Source organism: Astyanax mexicanus, chromosome 14 (assembly GCF_023375975.1).
Source record: "Astyanax mexicanus isolate ESR-SI-001 chromosome 14, AstMex3_surface, whole genome shotgun sequence".
Lineage (NCBI taxonomy): Eukaryota > Metazoa > Chordata > Actinopteri > Characiformes > Acestrorhamphidae > Astyanax > Astyanax mexicanus.
In genome coordinates, this window is record NC_064421.1 from 8659655 (window position 1) to 8682138 (window position 22484).

The 22484-nt window shown below is 42.3% G+C and overlaps 2 protein-coding genes across 4 annotated transcripts in view; one reads left to right on the forward strand and one right to left on the reverse strand.

Moving 5' to 3' along the window:
* Positions 1-266: 266 nt before the first annotated feature.
* tfb1m (transcription factor B1, mitochondrial) overlaps positions 267-22484 on the reverse strand; it is a 53335-nt gene continuing 31117 nt past the window's right edge. For both annotated transcript variants that reach the window (XM_022673207.2, XM_022673206.2), the window contains exons 7-8: positions 1896-2023; positions 267-1424 (exon numbers count right to left, since the gene is read on the reverse strand). In XM_022673207.2, the coding sequence (XP_022528928.2) occupies positions 1115-1424; positions 1896-2023 (438 nt within the window). In that variant the 3' untranslated portion in view covers positions 267-1114. The remainder of the gene's footprint in view (positions 1425-1895; positions 2024-22484) is intronic.
* On the forward strand, positions 2825-19183 carry LOC103029479 (claudin-20). Of its 2 annotated transcripts, none has more exons than XM_022673208.2 (2): positions 2825-3311; positions 14094-19183. In XM_022673208.2, the coding sequence occupies exon 2, from the start codon at positions 14228-14230 to the stop codon at positions 14957-14959; it is 732 nt and encodes a 243-aa protein (XP_022528929.1). In that variant the 5' UTR covers positions 2825-3311; positions 14094-14227; the 3' UTR covers positions 14960-19183. The 2 variants fall into 2 exon arrangements, with proteins under 2 accessions (XP_022528929.1, XP_007248517.1); XM_007248455.4 differs by lacking the exon at positions 2825-3311 and adding an exon at positions 13012-13464.

Genomic DNA, 22484 nt, shown 5'->3' on the forward strand with positions numbered 1-22484 from the left:
ATAGCCCAAATAATTCAAACTTGGGGCCACTCTCATTTTACCTCTTGGCTTGTTTTTCTCGTGCACATGTAGGGGTAGGGTGTCCCAGTTCTTGTTAGGGTGGAGGGGTAGGTTAGGGGAAGTGTTAGGGCTACATGAGCCTTCAAACAGAGGTTTTTCAGAGGCACACTCAAAACAGAGTGATATGAGAATCACATAATCAAAGAAACCCACAAATATGAGAATTTTCCTTGTTAAACAATATGATAACCACTATATTACCATAGTTTAATGTGTAGTTTCAATGTTTTATTGGCATTTTCTTCATAACAAGCATAAACAAATCACTAGTAGTATGTCTAGGTAGCTAGATAGCTAGCTAACTTTCCCATTCCACCTTAAATGATGCAACACATGACAAAAGGCTGCAACATTAAAGAATGGAATGGAAAATTAAAATAAAAGCTAATAAAAATGAATTTTAGCTCTCCATCACAGAATAAAATTATGAAATGGGCAGTAAAAAAAATACAATGCCCTGAAGTTAACTAGTTAAACCACTCCACTGCCATCACATCATTTCGCCAGGGTCACCTACAGGTTCTTGAAGGGTTGTCCCAATTCTTAGGGGGAGGATTTTAAATTAGAAATGTGATTGCTCCTTGCTCTTTATGTTTCCTGCCTGAGTTGTCCACAGATTCTCTTTGTCAGACACTTTGTTAATAAAGGACCTTCTGTTATCGCACTGTTGCAAATTAGGAGGATTACAAGGGCTTCAGCACTTTTTTGTTGCCAGTGACATTTTTCATTGCTTTTATTTATTTATATATTTTTGTTCCTACCTGCAGTTCTCGAGCTACAGACTGAATGCAGCTTAACTCTTGGCAATGATGTTGTTACCACAATACAACCCAGAACACCTCTGGCCAAGCCAAGGCCGGTGTAACTCATTCCCTTGTTCCTGCCACAGTAACACTTCAGCTGGCCATTTGCCACACTTCTCCCGTCCAAGGGAGAGGGAAAGGAAAGGCGTAAAAAATTCATGCCCATCCCCGAGTGAAATGTCACCACTAAGAGCAGTCTGTTGTCTCCCCGTGCGAACATCGGCCATTAACATTTCTCCTCTTTCCTTTCTTTATTGAGTGGTAGGAGTGAGGTCCTCGATTTTGCCTCTGCTGGTGCTGCTACTTTTGATGCCATCTTTGATGCTGCTGTTTTTGATGCTGCTGTCGCTGCGTCTGTGGCTATGACGTTTTTGCTTCAGCTCTTCTCGGAACTCGTAGTCGAACAGTTGGCTGTTTTCCCTGCATAGCCTGCTGTAGGCGTCTGCTAGAGCTTGGATGTGGGCGATGGAGAGCTGCGCAGGCCTGAGAGTGGGGTCAACGTCTGCGCTGCGGAGAAGCTCCTCGATCAGCTCCAGCCGCTCAGCCTCGGGGAACAACTTCCTGCGGGAGAAAGAATAACGAGGAAAGCATCATATGCTGACTCCACGAGTTAGCATTAAGATGAGGACAGTCTGGCACGGAAGTGACATGGCATATTTTACGTTTGCATATTTCGTGCAGATGTTCACTTTGCGCTGCCCAAACAAAAAGAGTGCCAGCTTATGCATGCTGCTGCAGCAGCTGCTGCTGCTCTTATATAAGTCCCTCACACTCTTTGTATCACTATGACATTCCCAATGACTCATAATTGCTGCCCTCTTTGCACTGCTTCCTTTGTTAAATGGGCCTTAACGCTGCTACGCCCCCGAGTAACTTTGGAGGAGTACCAGGAGGAGAGCAGCGTGCAGCTCTGCAGCAGGAACAGGGTTACCCAGAAGCCCCAGGCAGACTATGGCTTAAAAAAAAGAGCACAGGGAGGTAGAAAGCAGAAAAGGTGCAGCAGGAGATGGAGATGGAGTGGAAAGCACTTACTCGAGTCCTTTGTAGCAGTGCTTCCCCCGGAACTGGAAGACATGTCTGACCAATTTCTCCACCAGTTTAAAGGGCTGCTGGATCTGGGGCTGAGCCAGAGGAGTGAAGTGGACCACCCCCACATCCACCTGAACACACAAATACACACACAGGAAACAACGTTAACACACACATACATGCACACTTATGAATGCTAGAGCTAGCAATAGCAATAGGCCACACACACAATCCCACATGTGTACACACATCCACCCAGATCTGGATAAATAGCCAAAGGAAGGAAAGAAAAAGAAAGGAAGAAGGAAGGAAGGAAGAAAGTCTAAAAAGGATCGAAATAGTGGTAAAGAAGGAGGAGGGGGATGACGCAGCATGTGATGGCAAGCTAGCTCCAGTTCTAGTTGCCACAGTAACACCTGTTTGAAGGGCCATGAAAACAAGCCTCTTCAGATATGAATACTAAGCAAGGCGCTCATCGCACTGCTGCTGCTTCTTGCTGTTTGCAGTGTTTTGCAGCATTATGCAGCATTTCGAGTGAATAAACACAGAATCAGCATCATTTAAAGGTTGGTTTCCTCCAGGTTTTCAAGGAGTTGACCTTTAGCAGGATCTACAGTCACTCAGCCACTCAGTCACTCATGGTGGGTGTGCCTTTAGTATTGGGACATCAGGTTATGGTTTGGACGCCCTTTCCAGAGTGAAGGAGACGGTATTCAGAACAAACAAATGACTGACCCTCACTTCTCTCTCCCTCTCTCTCTCTCTCTCTCTCTCTCTCTTTCTCGTTCATTTCTCTCGTTCATCGCGCTCTCGTTCATTCCTTCTCTCCCTGCCGCCTCGCCAATCCTCCAGTCAGCGCTAAGCTGATATGACAAACTGTTGAAGTAATCATGCCAGACCCAGCAGAGCCCTGCTCCCCCTCAGATCTCCCTCCCTCGCATGCTCGTTTTCTCTCTCTTCCCCTGCCGAGGGACGCCTCTTCCTTTCATTGTAGGCAATAAAAAGGAATTGCATACAAAAGAGCCACAACGCCAATCGGCGAGAAGCAGACAGCTGCCAAACCCAACGTGAACTGAGGCGTTTTCCTCTTGATCCGAGTGTGTGTCGGGAGTCGTCGAAAGAGTCATTCCCATATGGGGCTTCAAAGGGGGTCTAAACCCCCCTCTACGCCAGAGCCCGACCTGCAGCAAAGCGGACCGGAGGCTGGAGGGATCCTGGATTCTTGTTTGCAGCCAAAGGTGGCTAGTTTTTTCCCCTTGATATTAGCCATCACTATTGGATACTAAGGACTAAGAACTAATTGGACTAAATGAAGCGAACAAAGGCTTGACGTTCTATCATTTGGTGGATGCAGATGAAGATGAAAATAGGAAAACAGCAATAGGACAAACAGTCATTGACTGACCACATCACAAACAGGTACGTATATACTGTATATATGCCTGCAAAACCAGCTCTGAACTGCTGAAGTGCTATGAAAGTGTTTAATTGCTGTTCCCACCTCCCTCTTACTCTATTTTCACCATGAGAGGGGCAGAGGGGTGGAATAATATGGTTTTGGAGGGAGGGAAGAAACTTAATTAGTCCGAGGAGAGAAGAAAAACAAGGTAATTGATTAGGCTCTGGATTCCTCCAAGCTGCTGTGCTGTGCTGTGCTGAGCTCTCTTAGAGCTCAGCTCTGCTCTGCACTGCTCTGCACCGCACCGGCTTGGTGTACTATTAACTTTTGTCTAAGCTGCCGGTACTGCAGTGATGCAGGACACCCCTCAGGCAGGCGGGAAGGCAGCAGCTGTGGGCTTCTTGGACCAGAGCGAGTGAAGCACTTCTGCTTATAAATCAATTAGGGACGAGAGGCGAGGCTTTCGCAAAGCCGGCTCTGCTTCTAGAGGCGCAAATGTTGACGCATTATGTCCGAGCTGACTGGAAAAGGTAAGCGTGACAGCTGCGATTAGAAGCCACTGACTCATCTGCATCAATTAATTGTGCAGGAGGAACCATCACGTACAGCTTTAAGGTAAATCAATTTGGCCACCTGTCTGTCTGTCACTTCACTTACGCAGGCAAGGATGCTGATTTTACACTCATCGTCAATAAAAAAAAAGAAATGGTAGTAAACAATAGTTGCATGAAGACGGAAATGTCAGATTATTGCAATGCTGATACCAGAAACAGTTAATTATTAAAAAAAAAAAAATCATAAATATGATCAACTCTGTCATATTTATTGAGCTACACATACAGACGTCTCAGCATGAAGAAGTAGAGGTTCCTAATGGTGTCCTGCAATAGTTAATCCCATGCAGTTTTAATATTCTCACACAGTTCCTGCAGATTTTGTGATTTAGTGTGGCCAATAAATACCCATATGTTTTAAATCTGGGATAGGTCCACTGATTTGGCTGGCAATGACATAATATTTGCATTTTAAAGGAAAAATCTGCAGCAGTATATGGATGTGCATTGTCCTGCTGGAATAGCGCACCAGATAGGAAAGGTACAACCTGGCATTGTGGGAAATTGCCAACCACATTATGACATCAGGCTTTTGGGAAATGTGAAACGTGTCCAAATAGTTCTGCAGTGCCTCTGCACAAGAGTTTGTTGGACGTTTTTCCCCCCAAGACAGAAGCAGGACTAGTTGACATATATAGCCTAAATACTGTATATCCTGCTGCCATTTTGAATTTCTTTTTGGTGGTTAGTCTTGCCAGACTGTCTGCTCCTTCTGGGTGCCATTACTATTTTTCCAAAGATGTGTGTATAATAAACTGGAACTATGCAGCCCAAGCCAGGAAGGTCCCACATCTGCTGTAAAGTGACAGTGGAAAAAGGATGCCTTTAATTCGGCTCTCTCCTCAAGTAATTAGACCATTTATATTCCGCACCTCCTGATTTAGGAGGGCAGCTGGGGTAAGTCGATATTGAGACTATACAGGCAGCAGCATTTCAGCCACCAGGGCTGTCCCAATCACTTTAGAGGGTGATTTATGAAAACGACAGCTACATGTCCTCACTTGCTGCTTGACGGTAATATATCCAGCTCCCACCATTAATCCTCTTCTGATAACCTTAACACACGCGAAACTTTCATCTTAAATCACTCCCTTACACCACCACCATCGCCGCTGCCTTGAAGATGCACCCACTGTGTCATACTGTGTGTGGAGTGAAGCTCACTCCTGTGCAGCAGCCTGGGAATGACTCCTTAACCTGCTTTAGCCCTTTACTCTCTCTTTCCGTGACACTCGTTCATCTTGCTTTCGTCTGGCGGTGAGGTAGAGATCCTTGGGAATGAAATACGGAGCAGTCTAACAAAACTGGGTTTCTCTTTCTGGCCTGTGCATGAAGATAGAGGATAAAAAAAAATACATAAAGCAAGATAATCATAACCCCTAATGAATTCCACACAAATACTGCCCTCCAAATTGGCTCATTACATAAGACACAACATTCACACTAATAAAAAGCTCTCTTCTCTCGAGCTAATTTAATCCTATTTTTTCTTCTACAAAGGCTTCATTTATGCAGACTCCACAATATAAGAACTACTGTGCTTGTGCTCTGTATTCATGAACTAAGCCACAATTAGCAGCAGCCTTCACTTCCACAACAACTCTCCAAGTATTTGGGCTAATCTTGGGCATTACCCTTGAAGAATGTTCTCAGGAATGAGGTGATAAGCTCATAAAACTATTGCTCATAAAGGTCTGGCACTGACATGCCTGAATACATTACTCATGCTGTCATACCATTCCTGAGGAGATTATTGGTTTTAAAGTGCCTAATAACTGTTACTCAGTTAAATAGTTTGCATGCGCACATTCACAGGTTCATTTATGTTTCCCCACCAGAATCTGACGCTCCTTAAAGATGTAATTTCACTAGAAGGCACTTAATACTTGCTCTTTTTGAAATACAGAAATACAAAAAGAAATGGTTTAAAAAATAGTTGCACCCAGAAGGAAGCGTTAGATTACAATGCTGTTACCAGGAACAATAAATTATAAAACATTTAGACAAATTCTTTGATCAATTCTTGCTCATATTTATTGAGTTACACATACAGATGCCTTAGCATGAAGATGTAGAGGTTCCTAATGTTGTTCTGCAATAAACTATTCCATGCAGCTTGAATATTCTCACTTCCTGTTCCTGCAGATTTTGCGCTATTGATGGTGATAGAGTTGATAGCCAGGCAAATAGATTCCCACAAGTTTTAAATCTGGGATAGGTCTGTTGATATGGCTGGCCATGACATAATATCTGTGTTTTAAAGGAAAACTCTCGAGACTGCAGCAATTTCTGCTTCTCTGCACCATTATACTTATTTTTTTAAATCGTTGACACTTTAGCCTCATATGGAGATACTGCCCATACTATCTAGTGGTCACATGACAACATTACACTTAAGTGATAAAAAAAAACAAATGGCGGGAATCCCAGTCAAAAGTTTTTACAGCCAGTCCAGAGAGAAACATGGGACAAAATATATATATAAAAAAAATGGCTAACATTTAGTTTTTGGACTAATTGGTTCCATCTGATCCCAAATTGCAAGGATGCATTTTAAAATATTAATATGAGGACATTGGGTTTTTGTCTTTAAGTTTTTATACTTGTTAGGTCCTCCCAAATAGCTAGAAAAAAAATTAAAAATACACACCAAGCTAACGTCCGGGTCTCAGGAGGATATGGAGGAGCATTGTCCTGCTGGAATAGCGCCCCAGATAGGGAAGGTAGAACCTGGCATTGTACTAAATATCCAATCACATTAAGACCCCAGGCTTTCGGGACATGTGACATGACAAATGTTGATTCCTTCTGGGTGCTTTTACTATTTTTCTCTTTTTTTTAATACAGTAGTAAATATGCATGCTGCACGTGAAACTGCTCTTCAACCTACATTGCATGCATTAGCCAATAAAAGATAGAATAAAATAGACATGAAAATGAGCAAGAAATAAGAAAATCCCCTGGACTGATGTCAACCCGTAAATTAGGATTCATGGCCCCGCCCACCTCAGCTAATGACCGCCCACTGCAGAGCCGTGGAGGGAGCATCACAGTGCTGTTAGCCAAAATCCTGCCGTTCTTCTCCATTCACACCTCCACTGAACTAAAACAGCCTGAAACAGAAGCACCAAAACAGCTCACAGGGCCTTCTATTCTAGATATCACCGTGAAATTAATAAAAATTAAACTAAATAAATAATTAAATAAATTAAATAAAACATGAAATGTACTCTGCTGAATTGGCTAATCACAACACAGTATATCTGTGTTTTTTAAATAAAGCTCCTGAGACTGTGTCAGTATGTGGAAGAGCATTGTCCTGTTGGAACAGTGCACCCACTGTTTGCAGGACCTAATTTATGTAACATTAGGCTCTCAGAGTGCCTATAATAAAGACCAAAGGGGATCTGGCATCATACATATCTGAACCCCATATCATGAAACACATGACATCAAATTCCATGGTGTCTCTGCGGACAGGTTCGTTGGTCGTCTCCACCAAGACAAAAAACAAGACCAGGAAATTTATACAGCCTGCTGCCATTTTCAGCCACTCAATAACAGAACAGACTGTTGGTTGATTCCTTCAGGTTGCTACTATCACTATTTTTCTGAGGAAGGGGGTCACTAAGTCGTAAATTAGGATTCATGTCCTCACTATGCAGAGCCGTAAAGGGAGCGTTACAGTGCTGTTAGCCAATCAGAGGCGAAACGTATGCACGTCATGAATATTTATGAGTAAGTGCTAAAATTGCACTCCTCCTCCACCCAACTAAAACAGACTGAAACAGGAGCACAAATACGTCTTAAAGGACATTGATTAATCTGTTGCTCACATACTGCTGGGTGAAGCATGCATGACAGATTCTGGCAGAGAGTCAGAATTCAGCACAACACCAGTGCTGGCTGATGACTGTATTGGATGGTCACAAAAAATCAAAACTGGATTACACTACAACACTTATTACTATTTACTAACAACATTCATTCAAATATTAGTATTTTTTCCTGAGCAAACTGACATTTGCTGGCTAGATAAATGACTTGTCGGTAGTGTAATTGGGTATTACAAAACATTTGAATGATGTGAGTTGGATGATATGTTTAACGTTTATATTAAAATTAATTTTTTTTGTAAATTTTATTTTAGTTTATCCAATATAATTCAGATATCAATAAGATCAGTATAAAAGCCCCCGTTCTTGGTGTACATAATCACACACTGGCAGATATATATATATAAAAAATATTATACACCTTAAATTATTAATTAGTTAGTTTAACATTTATTTAATTTATTTATCAACAACATTGGGTAAATCTGTGTCTGTATCTGTCTGTAGATGAAGCTTAACATTTACGAATGTAACAAAGTAACAAATATGATTAATGGTGAAATACAGTATGTTACAGAATAAAAGGGCAGAGATGTGAGATATAATTAAATTTGCTTAGTTTTTCTTTTTTTTAGTCTCTGAATCAACCATTAACAGTAATACGTTCCTCACAAGACATGAACAGCCGAACGACACTGGTATTCATCTTCATAACACTCTTCATAAGTCCCCACACCAATTTTCACCTGAGTGCCGACACTCCATCCGAAGGGGGCGTGAAGTTGCGTGTCATTTCTTACAGAAAATGATCCATTCGAGGTGGCAGGCCCTCAGGGCTAACAGCAACCATCATTTCCCTTACGTAATGACCAGGAGAACAATGGAAAATACATCTGGGGAATACATAAACCAATGAGAGAGAGAAAATAGTCCTGCACGAGGGCGAGATGCATTAATCATGACGACCCGTTCAAAAGACAAGCACGATTACTTCGTTTGTGGCGAGGTTGTCCTCTACTGGAAGGGGAGAGCGTGAGGAGGAACCAGTGCATGCTGGGTTGCGTTTTGCTGCAGAGAGCTTTGCCACTGCTGTGCCTGAATGAGGTGCTTCCCAATGCGTCACAATCTGCCTAAGGCATGGATGGAAACCTAAAGTGCTGCCTGATCTCCTGAGCATCTCAGCAGAGGTGTTTCCCCAAGAGAGGGCCTTCTAGGATACCGGCCCTTAAAATGTGCATGTGGCGAGAGGACAGTTAGAGTTACAGCTATTGAAAGGAATAAAAACAAGAAAATATACTCATTGTTGAAAAAATGGTTGCGAAAATAGGTGCACACAGTGGGAAGTGGCTGATTGCAATGCTACTGAAAATGAACAAGGGGTGCCGAGTGGTCCAGCGGTCTAAAGCGCTGCCACTATGAGCAGGAGGTCGCAGGTTCGAACCCCCGCTCATGCAGCTTTGCCATCAAGCTGCCGGCATTAGAGGGAGCAAAATTGGCCCTGCTCCCTCCGGGTGGGTAGATGGTCTCTCTCCCCACATCACTCCTAGGATGATGTCTGCAGCACAGGGCGTCTGTGAGCTGATGTACCGGAGCCGAGCCGCTGTGCTGCATCAGCAGCAGCTCGAAAAGAAGCGGTGGCTGACTTCACATGTATCGGAGGAAGCATGTGTTAGTCTTCACCCTCCTGGTGTGTTGGGGCATCACTAGTGATAGGGGGAGTCCTAATGAGTGGGTTGGGCCGTGTAAATTGGGGAGAAAATGGGGAAAAATTAGAAATAAAATTATAAAAAAAAAAAAAAAATGAACAAAAAACAAATCTCAAAATTTAAGACTTGGTCATGTTACATTTTGGAAGACATCTCATCATGGAGTTCAAAAGGTTCCTAATGGTGTCCAGAGATAATATATCCCATACAGCTTGAATATCCTTACACAGTTCCTATAGATCTTGCAATAGTGGGTCCAATAGCAGAATCCCATGCATTTCTAATTGGGAATAGGGCTGCCGATGCGTCTGGACATGGCATAGTATCTGTGTCTTAAAGATACGTTCTTGAGATGGTAGAAGTATGTGGACGAGCATTGTCCTACTGAAATACTGCACTGGAGTATGCATTTAAAAAAGGTAGGGCCATTGATTATAGAACCTTATTAACTTAAAGAAAATTGTAACCCAAACCAAAAAAGGTTATCTTGGTGCCTCCACACACAGATTTGTTGGTCATCTCCTGGTTTGTTGGTCAAAGACAAAAGCAGGACTGGCACAACTACCCAGCAGGATTCATTCAATTAATGCATTTGACTGCGTAGTAAAATAAAAAAAATAAAAAAAAACACTCTTGCCATTGGAAACACACTGGATCTCTAATTAATACAGTATTACTATTAACAAGAATGTCAGCTTTAGTATGAACACCTTCCTTCCCGTAACACTTAAAACAGGACAATGTTTTGACAGCCATGTTACTAGAGTTATCAGGCAACACCTCCAAACCAAAGCTGTTAGACAAGAAGCACAAAGGGCTCTGAAGCGAACCTGAGAGGGGGAAAAAAGCAATTAATTCCAGAAAATAAAGCAAATGCAAATTGGACATAAAAATCCCTCATGTAGAGAAGGGACCATCTCCTTGTCCAGTCAAGCCTCAGCAAGGAGCAGCGAGAGGTGATAAAATCAAGGCATCATACTTTTAATAGCTTCCCATGCTTTCACACATCACCACCTCCCACGAGCACTCTCCCCAGGCACATGTTAACAGCCTTCCCCCCACGTAGTTTACTTCCTTTATTTATTTATTTATTTATTTCCTTCCCTTTCTCTCTTTCTAGCACAGTTTCTGCATCATATATATATATATATATATATATATATATATATATATATATATATATATATATATATATATATATATAGTATATATACCTCTTCTAGGTGAGGTGACAAATAATGGAGGGGAAAAAAAAAAAAGAGCAAAGGACGTTTTTTTTTTTTTTTTTACTCACATCTCAGCAACCCACCAAGAACATGCCGATTGAAGGTCAGCAGCAGCAGCAGCAGCACTACCACTACCATGAAGGGTAGGGGTGTGTGCTGTTGCTAGGGTGTGTGTTTGGCTTGCCGTCCTGCTCGTATTGATTGGTAACGAAGGAGATGTCAATGAGAAAGCCCACAAAGCTTGAAGATAATCAACTGGCACACAACACACACACCAACTACACTAAGTTCTTCACTTGTTTGTGGTGCAGGTCGCGTTCCTGCGAGTCGAGCTCTCAGAGTGATGCTAAGGCAGAGCGACGCTGTTGTCATTTGTTGTCATTAAAAAGATACAGTCTCCGTTTTTATCCTTCCCTGCCCTCTTTGTCATTCATGAATCAAGGCCGTAGAGCCACTCCCTCGCTCTCCTCTCCGTCCTCTGCAGAGGAGAGAGGAATATAAAGGGGGAAGGGATGGGATGGAATGAAATGGAATAGAATGGATTGGAGGAAAACGGGACATGCATGGTGGTGGTGGTGGTGGTGGTGATGCTGGGTGAAGGGGAGGTTCAGAAAGGCATCAGCTGTGACTTTAGTCCTCCTGTAGTCCCCCTCCCTCTCCTCTCTCCTGTAGTTGCATGTGGTCGCTTGTGATCTGCTTGAGGGTTTGTATTTGGATTCTGTATATAAGGTGTGGGCTGCTGAGGCCGGACTGTGGGATCACCTTGAAAAGCAGAGAACGAGAACAAGTCCTCCGACACGCCGAGCAGCTCAAACATCTGGCTGAATGAGAAGTGAAGGGTACACAGTGATTTAGTGGCCAGAAGTAACATTTTGTTTAAAAATGTTACTAAAAATGAATGATTGATAGTGCTTGCATTTTGTTCATGAACAGTTTAAAAATATAGATTTAGAGATTTAAATATTACATAGAAATAGGTATGGATGTCACAATGATACACCACAATAAAGCTTATGAGCTAAAACATAATGTGGGACACTTGGGTTAAATTCTCAGTCTGGGTGACTATACTGTGATACACTAGTAAGTGTGAGTCCTTGGACAAGACTCCTAACATCACATTAGCCCAACTCTGTAATAGGAACGGACTTTTAAGTCGCTCTGGATAAGAGCATCAGCCAAAAGCCATAAATGTTAATGTAATGAAATGTAATAACCATACATGTTCTTTGGACAATATAAAAAGTATTGTTCCATAACCCATCTTATCATTTTATGCCACCAATATAATGGCAATATTGTATCTATAGCATACTAGCGCAATTACACTGTTTTAAATTGCAATTATCTATTCAACAGTATTAGGAATAATCAATCAAACACTGAAACTGAAATGTATATATACAGTAAATGTTTAAAAAAGCCACATATATTAAAGTCAGTAGGGCAGTTAATTCAAATTAATAGGCATTTCTCACTAAGTAAACCCATTAGGGAATATTCATTTCAGCAAAAATGGTTCAGGTCATATCCATATACTGTACGATAGTTTGATAATATAATTATCATGACAGGAATTAATAGGTGCTTATCATTGTTTGTAGAGCAAGCTAATCAAGCTAATGTTTAATTACCTTAGTCAGACAAGCAAATATCATAGAATATTTGACTGCACAATACAATTAAAAGACACTTTTGTAGAAGAATAGGATTTACAATGCTGTTTTTACAGCTATGTTACCAGATCTTTCAGAAGACCAAAAAGCCAAAGCTGTGAAACACAAAGGGCTCTGAAGCAAAGCTCAAAAAGTAATTTACAAATAGGATAAACAATTAAAAGTAAAAATATCTATTTAATATTACTAACATGTGAAGATGCCTATTTAGAGCACTTTTAAGTGTACTATCATTAGTCTACTATCACCAAAGGGATTTGAAAGTGTCTAAATGAGGAATTCCTAAAATTACAACTGTTTAACTATTTAATCTAAGTACATTTATTATTATTATTATTCATTTTAGCATAAAACCAAAACATATGTAAAAGGTGGCAAAGTAAAACATTTATCTTTTCATTCACTTCTCATTCTTATTTACTTGAATAAAAGTCATTTAGCTAGTAGTAACACCAACTATTATTTGTCTTAATTAATAAAGTAAATGTTTATGCATTACCATTCATTTGCATAACTGCCTTGTTTTAGATATATTTTAATGAGAGAATAGTAAAAACAGCACATAACTATACATAACTAAAATATATTAAATATAACTTAATTTAATTTTAATTGCATATTAGTAATGAAAGCTAAAGCTAACTTTCATTTAATGTAAAATTTAATGTAAAAGCTAAAAGTAAAATGGTAAAATGGGTATAAAGTGGTTGTGAAGGTAGCAGATACTGTAGATATAATGCAGCACTTTTTTCTGTCTACTCTGTGCTAGTCTGCTAGCTAACTTAAGGTAATAAGCAGCTCTGTAAACAAACAGCATCATCTCCATAGCTTAGCATGGACGGTGTCCTCCTCTCCCATCTGCTGTGGTTTAAATGTGTGAGATGAATGGATCGACACGGTTAAAACCTCTAAAGTCCCCCTCCTCCTTCTTTCTCTCGCTCTCTCGCTCTCGCTCTCTCTCTCTCTCTCTCTCTCTCACACACACACACACACACACACACACACACAAACACATGCGCGCGCACACGCTCTCTCACGCTCAGTCTCACACCGGTCCGGGCGTTTGTGGTATTTGTGTTCAGGGAGCCGCCGCTGAACAACCTGCACCCGCCGAGGTAAGAGCATTTCTGCATTCTCTCTCTCTCTAATGCTCAAAACTACTCTAATATTTAATTCACTCATATATTAACCACACTATACATAAACAGAACAATGCGTATCACTTAAGTGCGATAAACGATAGAATAGAGAAAAAAGGAATAGCATCCAGCTACTTTCATTTACCTGAATGTGTGTAGGACTGTCCTTATCTTTCTCCAGTCAGAGACGCTGCAGCTTTAAGTGCACAGAGTGAAGCCCGGTGAATACCTCCAACTCATCCCTGCTTCTCCAGAAACAGTTCCAGAAAAGGCCAGCTCAAGACACTGGCAAAACATAGGCAGGCAGAGGATGAGGAAGAGGAAGATGATAATGATGATGAGGAGGAGGGGGGTAAACACAAAATCAGAGGGTCCCTCTTCAGCAATCAGTAGGAACAGGCACTCTCTCTGAAACTCGTTCTCTCTTGCGCGCACACGCTCTCTCGCACTCGGTCTCGGACTCACGCTCACTCTGGGCAGTCTGCATGCACCCTTCCCTTTGTTCCCGGTGAGGGAAAAGTGCATGTATCGGTGGTGATAGTGGTGGGGGGGAAGGAGGAAGAGGAGGAGGAGACTCGCTCAAATCTCTCTTTCATTTCCCTCAGGCAGGCGCCGGTGCTGATGCTGAGGAGGCTGCGCCGCTGAGAGACGCAGCGGACGGACAGACAAGCTGACGGACGGGCAAGCCACGGGGCCAGCCTGGGTGAATGGTGGCCGGGCGGAAGGACGCGGCGGCAGGATGGCGTCCACGGGCACGCAGATCTTCGCCTTCGTGCTGGCGCTCCTGGGCATCCTGGGCGCCACGGTGGCCACGCTCCTGCCGAACTGGAAGGTGAGTGCGGACGTGGGCTCCAACATCATCACCGCCATCTCGCAGATGCAGGGGCTGTGGATGGACTGCACGTGGTACAGCACAGGCATGTTCAGCTGCACCCTGAAGTACTCTGTGCTGGCACTGCCCGCATACCTGCAGACGGCCCGCACGACCATGGTGCTGTCCTGCGTGCTGGCAGCGCTGGGACTGTGCCTGGCCTCCCTGGGCCTCAAATGCACTCGCTGGGGTGGTGGACGGCGAGCCAAACGTCACGCAGCGCTGGCGGCGGGCACCTGCTTCCTAGCCTCTGGCTTCCTGTGCCTGGTGCCCGCGTCGTGGTACACCAACGAGGTGATCGTCAGCTTCCTGGATGCCAACGTGCCCGAAAGCAACAAGTTTGAGCCGGGCGGCGCAGTCTACGTGGCGTTCGTCTCGGCAGGCTTTCTCTTCGTCGGTGGGTCCATCTTCTGCCTGTCTTGTTCGGGGAAGCGCCATGGCCCTCAGGACCTGATCTTACTCCCTCCGGACAAACTCCTGCTGCAGCAACAACAGCAGCAGCTGCTCCAGCAACAACACCAAGAGCAGCTCCAGCACCAATACTGCTCCCTATCACCGCTGGACAACAAGACTGGCTACAGCCTGCAGGACTACGTGTAAAGAAGGAAAAAAAAAAACAAACAGCCTCAGCTAGACACGTGTGAGCGAGGCGCTGCCGTAAAAACGCACAAACCCCTGGCTCTGGCGATTACCAGATGAAAGGGGGAGGTGGACAGCAACTTTGATGCACTCCCTCCTCCCTCTTCTCCCCCTTTTTTCTGATCGGCAAGCACAAGCGGTAGTGGAGGTATTCCCTAAGCAACGTCTTGGAACAGACGGATCGTGAATACTGAGGCAGCAGCAGCAGATCTGCTGCGGGGAGAGCGCTGCGGTAGCAGCCGAAGCTGAAAGCAATGACAGAGACGGAGGGAGAGAGAGAGAAAGAGAGAGAGCAGACGATAAATAAAATGCAGATATCCGGTATCCAAGCAAATCGTATTAAGAGTTCCTTGGGGAGTGGATTAGCTATGAGGAAATCTTTCACTATACCCCATCCCCTTCCCATCCCAATCCCCCTTCCCTTACATCCCATTCCCCAAAGATTAGAAAATGAAAAGCAATCATTTAGCTGCTAACAATCTTTTGGTAACCTCTATTTTAAAGTAAGTCGGCAATATGATGTCTCTTTGAGGCAATAGTACGGGAAAGCCAGTTTGCAAGCCTTTCATGGTTTTCTGGACCTGTCCACTTTGAGTAACAGTAGAACTAATGAAATGTCTTGTCTTATTTTGGTAGCTGATAGAATGATTGATATCCTGCCTAAGCATGCTGACTGGAGCCTGTGCATAATGCAGCAGAATGCCTGGTAGAGAACGAGTCATAGCCACATTGCCTGTGCCTATATAAAAAGAGAAAGAAAAAAAAGCTGTAGAATATTATAGCGCTGGAATTGTTTTGGGGGGGGGGGGTTGGGGGGTTTGGTAGACGTGACGAGAGAGTGAATAGGGGTTGCTGGGTCAGGTATGAGAAACTCGCACTCTGGTTGGCACATCGAGGATGGGACGTGATGCCTGTACGTGATGAGACACGGACAATCTGACGTGTTGCTGTTCCAACGCTTTCTCATTTAGCCCCCCGCACAAAATCAAGCTGAGGCTGAGGCTGAGTGCATGCTGCTCGCTGCTCGCTCACCCACACACAAACAAAAAAAGTGTACACCCGCGCATACATATACACACACTCGAACTTACACACACACACACACACACTGAAAGAGTGAGCTGCATGTGTGTGCTTTTTACTCGCGTCGCTACTCACTGCCATGGAAACAGAGTCCTGCACCCAAATATGTGTATACATCGTCTGGGGGGCTGTGTCACTCTTTGCACTGCAGGCGGGCACTGTGCTTCTGTTGTCTCACAGTACTGGAGGCTGTTTTTTTTCTCTCAAGTCACTCCAGTCCAAAAGGGATCAATGTCTGGAGAGAAAACACCCACTTCACCCCTCTCTCTTGAGGCATGAGGACCAACCCCAGCTGCGCATTCACCTTCATTTGGACATTATCAGCAGCCTGCCAATCAAACAATTCTGCTGCTTTAAAGGAGCTTCAAAGGCTATGCTCAGACTGCCAGGCTGAATACTATATAACAATATTTTCGGCATATCTAGATTGTATCTAGATTGATTTTCGATAGCCTGCACAGGCAGAAACCACATGAAAACACATTTGGAGATGGTTTGAAATGCAATTACACTTGGATTTGTACTGTACGTTAATACTGTGGTATTGTGGTTTGTTGGTGTGGTGCAGTGGATAACATACCTGCCAGTGAGACTGGGGCTCAATTCCCTGTCTGGGTGACTGAATGCTGTGCTACACTAATAGCCAAAAGTTCTTGGGCTAGACTCCTAATTCTAAATTGGCCCACCTCTTTCATTTAAATAATTACTCTTGATAAAAACGTCAGCTAAATGCCATAAATGAAAATGTACTAGACGTCTCAATCTGGATGCTATGGACGCTTAAATCAGAATTTTGCGTTTATTTTGCATCACCTGATGGAACAGACTCGACCATAGCCTACCACAGAGTCTGTAAAAATGTTCCCCAGAGCTTTAAAAAAGAAATTGGGAAGCCACCTATCAAGGGACTACATGTTCCCATTGGTTAATTCTTTGCAGATGGCACTGCACAAACACTGCAAAGACAGTGAGGCTGAGCATGTCTACAGCATGGAACTTTGCATTCATTATGTACCTGCAGCAACCTGCATCGCTGAATTTGTCTGTTGCAATGAAAAAGTTTGATCCTGTAACTTTGCGATAGGGCGATTGTTTGAAGGGCCATATGATGCACCTTCTATTCTATTTCTTTGGCTTCCATGTATAAAAGCTACACCAACAGCTTGGCGACTGACACCTATATCAGTACCTAAGAAACCCATGCAGATAGGTTTCTGATGTCTGGAAACACCACTCCAATCTGAATTCAATCTGATCTTACCAGATCACATCTGAAACACAAATCGGTTGCTGTTTGCCTGCAGTCTGAACATAGCCTAAATATAATACTTTAACTCCGTAGATCTTTCAACAAAGATCTTCCAAAGCCGTTATTTACCTAAAAAACACTCTGGACGACTCTGGTTGACTCTGTTTTTCGAGGCAGTGAGGCTGCAGTTTTTCACGCTCTAAGTGTCTTCTATCTGTGATCTGCTGATGTCCACTTTTTACCCAAAACTGCACTTTTCCCCTCGAGATTCGAACATCTATTTTAACTTCCGAATGCGTCAGCAGTACATCTGCTGTCAGATTCCCACCTGCAGCAGACCACTCTTCGTCTCTCAGCGCCATACTGCCATACTCATCCTCAGTCTGTTTTTCCTGGCTGGATGAGTGCATATGGATGCTGCCTCATGCAGCCAGGAAGGAACAGTTGCATGCTGTAAGCACGTTTTGCAGTGCATGTACACACTCGATATTCGCGATTTCACAACTCCCGTGCCTGTGTGCCTGTGTGTGTGTGTGGGTGTATGTGTGGGATGGTGTGTATGCTGGGTTTTGAAGCTACTGTAGTCATGCTTCTCTTCTTACTTTGCTGAGGGGAGGAATGCATCTCCCATGTTGCTGCTCTGCTCTGGCAAAGCAAGCTTTGGCAGTGACGGATGGCACAGTGCATTCTTCCTCTCAAACAGATTTCCCACGGGTGAGCAGATGGCTAGGCCCAGCTCGCCCCCTGCAGGCAGCCGTGGGCATGCTGAGTGGGCACGGCTGAGCGCCGCACTGCCCTTCTGGGGCGGATTAGCCCACCCTTCAGCCAACAATGTCAGCACCTGGGCCATGATAACTACCCCATGCACACGTTACTCAATGCAATAAGTACCCCTCCTCCCCCCTCATGTTAACCATACACTGCCATGTTTCATTTGAGAATGTGCCAAATCCATGTCTATTTTTGCAATATGTATCTATATGTACTGTGTTCTGCTTGCCAAATGACTGAAGTGATGAAGGTAATATGATTATGATTTAAAGGATCGTCCTCTGTCCTGTCAGGTACGGAAAGATGGATGTTTACATAGCACCAACATGATGACCAATTCCAGGTTTTTTCGTTCTATTCCGAGACAGTCATTCCATCATAAACTAAAAAATGTTTGTGTCGACTAGGAGAGGCTTTAAAGATTCAGGATATTTAAAGAAATGTTTTCCATGCTTTGGGATTCCTTTTTACGTACATTCCACAAAGCAGTATTTATCGCCAATTTGGCAGCTTGTTATTTTGTTATCTTCTGTGTTCTAATCTTTTTGGTTTGTTCGAGAGAATATTATGCAGTTCTGATCTCAGTTCCAACACCCAGGCATGTTTATAGTGAATCTTCTTTATAAGAAGACAACACATTTTACACCTTTTCTTGTGTAACCCCATTTTACTGCGGTTTTATTTTGGTGAAACATTGAGAAAAAGAAAAAAAAAACAACAACACAAAGAAAGGCAGATGAAATGTAAATAGTACTAGTGTGGAGAGAATGCAAATTTTGGTCTGGTAAAGTGTACCAGTCTAAACTAAGAGTATATATATTACAGTGTAGCTTGTTATTATTAGCACATTATAACATGAGCTTCAAGTGGCCTAAGCAAAACAGAGCGGCCCCTGGTTCTGTTTGGTGACAAATTCTAATGGTTCTCAATTGGATAACTGCAGCTAATTCTTTTCGTGAACGCTTCAGCACTTTTTGATTTTGCAGAGAATCGAGGTTTAAAATGTTTATCTACTGTTGTTTCAGTCTGCTTGTGCAAGTAGTTATATTTTTTATTAATAAAACTATTTTGTGGAAGCAACATGTCCTTGTAGAATATGAGTCTCATTTGATAAATATGTGAATTTGGGAGTTTACTACGAAGAGGATATTACTATTACTGTACTGAACTGTTTTAGTACATGGGTCAACCTTTTTTTTTAAATCACAGGTTTCTTGGTTATTGGACAAAAGATAAAAACAAACAAAAGTAAAAAAAAATCATACTGGACCAGAAACATCTCTGTTGGATTTAGGCAATAATCTTACATTAAGACATCTGTCTGTTTTCGAGTCTACACAGGGCTCCCAAGTGGCAAAGCTATTGTAAAGCAACATTATGTAGTTAATGTACCTTAAAATAGCAGCACGTTAATGGTACACTGACTGTAATAAGTAGAATAGCATCTCGCTCATTGCAACTCCAGGGTACTGCGCTATGTAACTTTGGTGGGACTGCACAAAACCTCTCTCCAGAACTGTGTGTTGCTGTGTAACCTGAGTTATATTAGTGTAAAATCCAGTAATAATACTTGATAAATACTCTGATAAAGAGAGCTGGGTTTTAGCTCAATAATGATTTTTTTCAATCCGTGTATTCTCCTAATCTGAGTATTCTGAGATTTCTCAGTGTGTGCATGAGTGAAAACAGGCCAAAAATACACCGCAGCCACAAGATGACACTGAAACTCAAGGATTTAAATATTCTTCATCTTCTATCTGATGCATGATAGAAGAAAATAAAAAAGGCTGTCGACAAGTTTGGGTTTTACATGATTACATCACATTGTATGCTGTGAGTTTATTGACTGGTTACCATTGGCTGGTTCTCATGGTACAATGTTTACATACAGTTAATCATTTGTCCACATGCTTCCACATGTTTATATGACACACAACTTTTTATTCTGTATGTTTTCACTGCAGATTAAGGGGATTATTACTGTAAAAAAAGTCTCCATCTTGATTTAAGTGAGTAAATGTTGTGGGGTTAATGATGCTGCAGTTGGCTGCAGGTTTAGGTTCAGCAACAGTATGTGCTAAAAGAATGAGGTCAGCTGACTACCTGAATATAGACCAGGTTATTCCATCAATGGATTTTTTCTTCCCTGATGACACGACCATATTCCAAGATGACAATGTCAGGATTCATGGTGCTGGAATTGTGAAAGAGTGATTCAGGGAGCATGAGATCCTCATTTTCACACATGGATTGAGAGAGTTCACCACAGAGTCCAGATCTTAACCTCATTGAGAATCTTTGGGATGTGCTAGACGGAGAAGCGCTGCTTTGTGCAGTGGTCAGACTCTACCATCATCAATTCTGCTGCAAGATCTTGGTAAAAAATGAATGCAATGCGTGCTGCAATCAAAGCTAAAGGCGGTCCAATCAAATATTAGAGGTGAGACTACCATAGACAACATCTATGAGCCTTGACCTGGTCATTGATTCACTGGTTGTCCTTTCTTGGTCCACTCTTGGCAGGTTCTGACCACTGCTTCCTGGAAACACTCCACAGGATCAGGCTGATGTTTTTGAGCTATTCTGACTAATCAGTTGTCTAGCCATCACAATTTGACTCTTGTCAAGTGAGTGGCTCAGATTCTATTGATTCCCCATTTGTTCTGCTTATAATACATTACCTTCAAGAACTGCCTGTTCACTTGCTCCTGACAGATGCCAGTGTAGATGAATGAAGGCATCAATGAGTAAGTACTTATTCTAGCATGTAAACAGCATATATTATTATATTGACATTTGACTGTATTTTAGCTCAATTATATTTCTTAGTCCATGTATTTTCTTAACCAGAATATTCTGGGATTTCTCAGTCTGTGTATGAGTGAAAACAGACTGTGGTACCAAAAATAAGCAAGAAGTTTTTAACACAGCACCAGTGAAATGACATTAACTGAAGGATTTAAATAACCTTAGTCTTCTATATAATCTATGATCGTATAGTAAAAGCTCAATAGAGTTTGAGTTTAACTTGTTTTTATCGTTTTATTCGTTTTTAAAGATTATCAACTCAGACTATATCTGCAGTAATGAGATTATGAAGTTCAGGTAAATGCTTAATGTTATGCTTGATGTATATACAGCTCTGAAAAAAAAAGAGATCACTTCAGTTTCTGAATCAGTTTGTCTGACTTTGCTATTTATAGGTTTATGTTTGAGTAAAATTAACATTTTTGTTTTATTCTATAAACTACAGACAACATTTCTCCCAAATTCCAAATAAAAATATTGTCATTTAGAGCATTTATTTACAAAACATGAGAAATGGCTGAAATAACAAATAAGATGCAGAGATTTCAGAAATCAAATAATGCAAAGAAAACAAGTTCATATTTATAAAGTTTTAAAAGATCAGAAATCAATATTTGATGGAATAACCCTGTTTTTTTATTAAGTTTTCATGCATCTTGGCATCATGTTCTCCTCCACCAGTCTTACACACTGCTTTTGGATAACCTTATGCCTTTACTCCTGGTGCACATATTAAAGCAGTTCAGCTTGGTTTGAAGGCTTTTAAGGTTTTTAACTTGGTAAAATCAAAGAAACTCATTGTTTATTTTTTAAGTGGTCTCTCATTTTTTTTTCAGCGCTGTATGTACTGTATGTCTGTTTTCATATTGTCATATATGTAAAATCTCTGTAAAAGTCCTGTGAAATGTTTTCCTAAAAACAGTAGGAACTCTCACCAATGCACAGAAGCCTGCTGACAAGATGCAGAAGTATAAGCGTCTAATTAGGGTTTGTGGGCTGCAGAGCAGCAGCAGGTTAGTCATCCAGGTTGTGGCACAGTGCAGCCAATCTGAACGCTCTCCAGAGTGAGATGGTGCTGGAATTGGCTCACTGTGTGCTGTGTCATACAGACCTGGCATCCGGAACGTGTCCCTCTCACTGAGCTGCCATCTCTTATCATCTGCATTCTGCCTAATGTGCCTGCAGGCCTTTCCGGCGCACTTGGCAAACTCCTTTTTAAACGGTTCTTTATATAAAGGCTGTATGTAAAGATACCTGTGGCGTGTTAGCGCTTCTGGCTCGCTCTTCACACTAATGTTTGTCTGAGCTCATCATGGTCAATTACATCAATATTGACACAGGCAGCCCCTCGTCATAATGTTTCATTTTTGGAACAAACATCCATCCAGTCGTGATTAATCTGGCGAGGATGTTTATTAACAAAACAGGACTGACTGTAGAGAAGAAGATGGAATTTTCTCTGTTTATTTAACTGTGTATTTTCAGGCCTGTGCTGCAGCCATGGCTGCAGATATGGAGCCAGTGTTATAAACATTTTTTCTAGTAACTAAACCATTTCATCAAGAGCTATAGTGC

Coding starts and splice junctions, on each gene's coding strand:
- LOC103029479 (XM_022673208.2), top strand. CDS start 14,228: ATGGCGTCCACGGGCACGCAGATCTTCGCCTTCGTGCTGGCGCTCCTG.